Raw genomic sequence first — 7,076 nt, 5'->3', positions numbered from 1 at the left:
TTATATGCCATCCGTCTGGTAAACCCGCAAGATTCGGTTTTTTTCTCGCCAAGTACATCTGTACATCCGAACTAGACTGTTGTTTCTCAGTGTCATATATGCGGGCATATGCATAATTTTGTATTTATTTTGTCATGTTTATGTAGTGTATATTGGAGGGGGTGACCCTTTTAAGAGCTGCATGCAACGAAATTTCATTTTAATGTATGCCGATTAGTGTACATTCAAAGTGACAAAGTTAGTCTAAGGTAGTAGGAAGTATCTGGGAAAAGAGTATTTGCTGCCTGATTGCAAATGCAACGTGCAAGCTATTTGTTTAATTGGCTCCATCAATTTACAGGTAGTCTTTGAATTGAACCCCCGATTTCTGTGGGTGAGCAAGAGGCATTTAAGTGAGTTTCCCCCCATTTTATGACCTTTCTTGCCTCCGTGGTTAAGTGAAATCACTGCAGTTGGTAAGTTTAGTAATTACAATTGAGAAATGCAGGGTCTGAAAAACAAGTAAGTACAGAATGTGAACAGTCTCAGCAGTGAGTATCTCTATCGAACCATCCTACTGAAGCTTCAGAAAACCACAGTAGACACTTTTGTATTCTTCAGAACTTTTCATCAGTTAGAATCTGAACCTTAGTCAGCCTGTTGTGCTCAAACTACATTAGCAAAGAGGATTTAGAGAATTCTGAGAAATGAAGTACATTAGTACTTCATTTCTCAGAATTCTCTAAATCCTCTTTGCCATGCTGGGAAAAGAATTCTAGCGCCTGTAATTCTAACGTATCATGAAGATGAGCATGCTGGATGATGCTAAAAAAATAATAGGAAAAGGCTGATGTTGAAACAGGGCACTTGTATGGGTTACAGTTTTTAGAAGGAATGTGGGAAGAGGTAATTCAAAGTAGAAATAATACATTCTTATGTATGATCATATGGCTCTTAAGATTGCTGAATCAAATAAGAGTTGATCCTCTACTTTTTAAGTATAAAAATAAAATTCTTCCTAATATCTCCAAATACATATCTATTTGCAGGTGAAATGCATGGCTTTCTTCATTTACATCAAGGGGGGAAAAATTAAACCACTTTAAACCACAACTGTATTCACAAAACTAGTAAAAAAAAACATCATGCCTTAAAAGACAAAAGAGTTTTCCTTAGTTTCGATTTAGCAATTGCATTTTCTAAAACATGATTTGTACCTTAATGTATTGTTTGAATGCAGACTTTATATATTGAACTGTCAGGCAACTTAAATTAAAATTAAATTAAAACTAAATTAAAATTAAAATAAACCATGTTAAACTGGCTTAATTATCTATGCATGAGATTGTCATGGAAAAGAAACTGGGATAGCATTTTCTAGGCTCCATGGACAAACTGTACACTACAACATAACAAAACAAAATAGATTTTATTCAAATTAAGCATATTTGTTAGCACCTCAGGATAACCAGGAAAATAGAACAGTCCAACATAACCAGTTCAGCAGTCCAATCAACTGAACATGTTTTAGTGCATAATGATGGTAGAAAAGTACCACATTGGTCACAACACACACCTTCAAAACACTCTCAGCCAGCTAGAATGCACAGGCATTTATTTACAGAGAGAGAGAAAACCAATGTTTTGCCCAAGATCCTAAAAAATGAATGAGCAAAACATAAAGGGGTGTGCCCAAACCTGACCTAAATGCAACACTCAAATAGCAAAGGTATTCTGTATCAGAAATATAGGGCAGCACTGAAATCTGCTAAATTTGGAGTTAAGTCCAAAATAATAGCACAAAATGGACATTGTTCTTGGAACCGCTACTCAAAAGGACTGGATAAGAGTTCTCAATGTCTACAGCTGAGAGTTCGTACAACCCATTGAATGTAGGTAAATCCTAATTTCTACTGTCATATCCTATACAGTCATTTACACCAACTGCAGAAGAACAAAAGAACTGGGTGAATCTTATGATGTAGTATAATAGGGGGAAAGAATAATCACGTTGAACATATACTTTCATCATAGTATGTTTTCAAGCTTTAAAAATTAACTTTAATTGTGGATGGGTACAACATATATAACCAATATATACGATTGTGGTTCCTATTCATATTGATGCTGGGAAAAAAAATACTGTAATCAATTAAAAAAAAAAATTGGACAGCTGGCCATTCTGTTCCTCATCAATGTCATCAAGTCACAGCAGCTCCAACAAAATAAACATTTAAGCCTGGAAATGCAAAAGTCAATGTGCTTATTAATAAGATGACGCAAAAAAGTGACAACTTAGAAAAAAAACACCCTCACCCTATGTTTTACTCTTTCCTTCCTTTTAATTTAAACAAAAGTCTGATATCTCCTAAAGAGCTGAGAAAACAATGTATTATGGTACGTATTTGAAATATATTACTACCATAAGTGGATGGATGCAAAAAAATTAACATCATTTCATGACTAAAGTTAAGTCCTTCCTCCTCACACATCTTTTAAAACAAATGGCAACAGTTTTACAGAGATATAAGCTAACCACTGACTTCCCCAAATAAAGTATCAGTCTACAAACAAACCACTAGTGGGCTACATGATGTTATGATTAGAGATTTTATAAGAGTTGTAGTTTTAATGCATCTGGAGAATGTCAGAGTGAAAAAACTGCTTAGGACTTGAACTCTGCACCCATTCCTCTTAAGCTCAGTTTTGCAATCTTATGTGCATGGCGTTTTTTTCCCCCCCAAGAGAAAATATAGTGGATTCAGAAGTAATTTTGGGAGGTTAACCTCATTGCTCTTATGCTAAGGAGACTATATACCCCAGAAAAATATAAAGGAAAGCTACTGTCCTCACAGGTTTTCCAAGGGAAAAATACATTTGTTGAAAACTGAAACAAGCAATGTTTAAATGCCCAGAAGGACACGGATTCATGAAATGTCAGGAAAGCCGCAATAACTTTGTCGGCTGAAAGAGGAATAGAAGCAAAACAGTAACTCCCAACAGCAACATGGAGATAACTAACATCCTCCTGATATCCTCTTTTAAATATTAAGGATTCGTTTTGACAATAAAAATGGCACACTCTGCATCAAAAGGTTTTGGGAAGCAGGGGAGAAGAAATGCCTACAACTCCCTTTCATAAAAAGGAAAGATAAATGCACTGATGGCTGTGATTTTTTTAAACATGACATTTCCCGCAGAATAATCCTGGTACAACGCTGTGACACACTGCGCCCCGGCCGTCTTCATTTACTCCAGTACGAACGATTACAACCCAGGTGTGCCTGTCTAGAAAGTAACTGATTCTTTCCTCAAAATTAGCTTTGTACAACATTTGGCTGCAGGTGGCAGACGCCAACAGTCTAGCTTCACGAGGGCAATGCTAAAAAGGGACTTGTTCCAACCGAGACAGCATCGCCCAGAGTACCGCAGCAGCTACACCAACTTGCCACTATGCTTGGAACAGTATTTAATGCAAGGAGTAAGAAGCCGTTGACCAGAATCCCAGGCCATCTTTTGAAAAGTATCGCAGCAAGAGTTTGTCAGTGGGATAAATGTTAAGGACACATGTTGAAGTCCCGTGAATTTAATCCGGGCCAGCTCGGACGAAGAAGCCTGGGCTTCGGAAGCAGAGAAGAACCAGGGGCTCAAAACTGGTCACTCCCCCATGGCAGGGCAGAGCTGCCTAACCGGGGCGAAAAATGTCATTTGGGCAACTGCCTGGAGCACCATTTGTCTTGACAACTGCTTTCCCACCCCTGCAAGTCTTTTTGATGCAAGATCCCTCCCCCCCTAACCATCAAGATCCCCGTCCAGGCATATTCGGGACCCGGCAGGGCCTTGGCGCCTCAGAGGCCGTGGCGCTTGCGGGCCCCGCCGGCCATGCTGGCGGCATGCAGCAAGCGGTCCTTCTCCCTGATCTCTTCCCGCAGCTGGGATTCGGCCAAGCGGAGTCGCCGGATGCTGCCCTTCATCTCCTTCATCTTGACTTCCAGCAGGGCGATGATGTCCCGTTGCTCGTTCAGCTTGCGCAGCAGCTCCTCCGACGTGGTGCCCGAGGACAGCGAGTAGGAATGATCCGGGGGACCGTCCACCAGAGGCCCGTTGTCAGCTAGGAAAGCCAAGTGGACCGGGGCCCCCACGATGGCCCCGGGGCCCCCCAGTTCCACCTGCACCGTCAGGTCCATAGGCTTGACATCTTCCCCGGGGAGACCCCCAGGCCCCCCACTGACACCTCCTCCTCCTCCTCCTCCTCCTCCCGCCGCCCTGACCAGGCCCTGGCCAGGCTGGGCGGCCGCCCCCTCTTGCAAAGTCAGCAGCACCGCGGCTTGAGCGGCGGCGGCGGCTTGGGCGGCGACGGCGGCTTGGGCGGCCGCCTGGGCAGCGGCTTGGGCGGCGGGGGCGTGCCGGGCTCTCCTGGCCCCGCGGGCCCCTTTGCGCTCGTTGACCCCCCGCAAGGGGAAGATGGTGGGGACGCGCACCAGGTAGGATTTGCGCCCTCCGGGGAAGTGCTCGGAGCAGACGCGGTGGCCCGTGGTGGGCTGGAAAGTGCTGAAGCAGCCGCTGACGCCCGCCCGGGAGACGTTCTTCAGCCAGAGGCGGCGCAGCTCGGCGTCCTTCGGGAAGGTGTAGAAGTGGAGCGCCTTGTCCCGGTGCGAGTTGTTGTAGCAGCCTGGCACGCAGCACGTGAACCCGGGCATGGTCTGCGCGGTGTGCCTGCCTCCTCCTCCGCCTCCTCCGCCTCCTCCTTCCCCCGGCGGGCCCGAGGCGGCGGGACTACAGATCCCACAAGGCCTCCCGATTTGCGAGTCCAAGAAGGCGGCGGCTGCAAGCTCCTTCTCCGGCGCCGACGCCACAAGCAGCCTGCCTGCCTGCCCTCCCTCCCTCACTCCCCTCCCCTCCGCGAGAGCGCCACAGGAAACGGAACTACCCGCCCCACAAAGCACCGCGGGCGAACGTCGCGACGCCGGAACTCTCTTTCCCAACGGGCACCGCGAAAGCCAAGGGCTTTGGAAAGCGCGGGGTTTTCTTCCAGCCTGAGGGGGGGGGTGGAGTGAGGAGGAGGGGGGGGCGGGGCAGGAGGGAAGATGGAAACTACCCGTCCCAGGCGCCATCGTCAGATGCCCGCCTTCCCACAATCCCTTGGCTTTCATTGTGTCTTTTAATAAAGCTGCCGTTCATAAGTTGTTGTTATTATTTTCATCCGCTTTTCTTCGGTTTTTTTTCCCTTTTCTTCTTCTTCTCTCTCTCTTGGAGGCGGTGTCGGAATGACTCCCCCACACCTCATTTACTATAATGCCTCAGCAAGCCTCGTCTAGGAAAGCGCGGGAACTCTCCCGACGAACGGCCTATATGAATTGTGGAAACAAAACAGAGGGAAGGAAACTACGCTTCCCACAATGCAACGGGCTCTCGGGTTCCAACCTTCTATACACGCTCGGATTTGCCTCTTTACTGCGTGGAACTCGGTTGCCCGGACAGCGGCGTTCGTTTTGCTCGTTGCCACGGCAACCCTTTTATCAGGCGGCGCCGCAGCATCTCTTAAGCCTTGACCGTGGTACCTCGAGGTACCCCAGTTGGTCGGCCTACCCTAGTGGGATTCTCCTCACCTGCAGTCCACGCTCCACTTCCGAAGAATAAAATGAATGCCAAGCAAATTGTTTTAAATAAAAGACAATGTTGCTGCTGACATGTGTTGGTCTTTCATATTGCTACATCACTTAGAAACAGTATCTGAGCTTCGTTTTTTTGTGGATTTCTAAGGTTCTGAATGAGAACCAAAAATACCTTTCACATTTCTTTTATAAATATAACATCACCAAAAAGTAGCATGCATATCTTTCTTCTCCAATGAAATGTCCCAAAGGTGCTTTCTCCAAAAGGCGATCGGACTCTCTTGGGTTTCTTTTTTTCTTTGAAAACATTTCGCTTCTCATCCAAGAAGCTTCAGTGCAGAGCAAATATTTTCTAATATTTTAATATTGAGAGGACAGCTTTTCCAAGAAAAACATTAATTTGCTTTTACTGCTTTTTGTAATTTTTAGTTTAATAACTTCACCAGATCTTAGTATCATTATTATTCAAGGTTTATAGAATCCTAGTGAGTTTTGTGTGCGTTTCTTTGAGTCAGTGTTGACTTCTGGTGATTGCCTAGACAGGTCTCTGCAGATTTTTTGACAAAATTTGGAAGTGGTTTGCCACTGCCTATTTCCGAAGGCTGAGAGAGAGTAACTGGCCCAAGGCCACCCAACCTAAAGCAGAGCCTGGTGCTTAATCACTTCATCACACTGGTGCTCTAGACAATTTAATACCTTTTAAAAACCACTTCCATTACTACTTAATGAAGAATAATTATCTACAATTGTCATGAAATTTTCCAGTTATTACTCAGTGCCCCCCCCTCCAGTATTCAATATTTCTATCTAGTAAGCATTTCATTAACTAGATTTTAACTCGGGCATTAACCAGGTTTAGCTCAAAAGCAGCAATATATAAATACACCATCATAAACAAAAAATACAGACTTTATTTACAAGGAGAAAAGCATAGCACTGAGTATCTTCACTCAGCAAGATAATTCACTAAGTAATTATTTGCTCATTCTATTATCAATCCCCAGCCATTTCAAAACAGTCCTGTTTTTTTTTTTTAAATTAAAAATTAAAAACAAGAGTGCAGATCCTGTATTTGATGGGAAGGCCTTCAAAAGAAGGAGAGTTCCATCAAAGAATGCTTGCCTTCAAGTTCTGTCACATCTCAGATTGCACACTGCTGACTTAAATAAATGTAGAATGATTGCTGTTGCCTTTGGTAGGGCTTGTTTTAATGTTGGGCTAAATAGATCAGAACCTGAGTTAATAAACAATAAGTTACCAGATCTCTATAGTTTCTGGTCCATTACCAAGTCGTCCAGATTCAAAAGCAGCATATTAAGCCACTATTTAGTTTGTTTTGAGTTAGCATATTGTGTGAAGCCAGCCTCCCAACTAGCTTTCCTCAATATGCTGCCTTCATAATAGGCTGGACTGGAACACCCATATTTCTAGCTAGCATACACAGCCATGTTTGGAACCAATAGAAGAGGATCCATTTATTCA

The 7,076-nt window shown here is 44.1% G+C and overlaps 1 protein-coding gene across 1 annotated transcript; it reads right to left on the bottom strand.

Annotated features, from left to right (window-relative positions):
* Positions 1-1,392: 1,392 nt before the first annotated feature.
* On the bottom strand, positions 1,393-4,913 carry THAP11 (THAP domain containing 11). Its single transcript, XM_034425813.3, has one exon. The coding sequence runs from the start codon at positions 4,677-4,679 to the stop codon at positions 3,828-3,830; it is 852 nt and encodes a 283-aa protein (XP_034281704.1). The 5' UTR covers positions 4,680-4,913; the 3' UTR covers positions 1,393-3,827.
* Between the last annotated feature and the right edge of the window lie 2,163 nt (positions 4,914-7,076).

This window comes from Pantherophis guttatus, chromosome 11, assembly GCF_059756535.1.
Source record: "Pantherophis guttatus breed Tessera chromosome 11, ASM5975653v1, whole genome shotgun sequence".
Classification (NCBI taxonomy): Eukaryota; Metazoa; Chordata; class Lepidosauria; order Squamata; family Colubridae; genus Pantherophis; species Pantherophis guttatus.
This window is presented reverse-complemented; position numbering and strand designations above follow the sequence as displayed.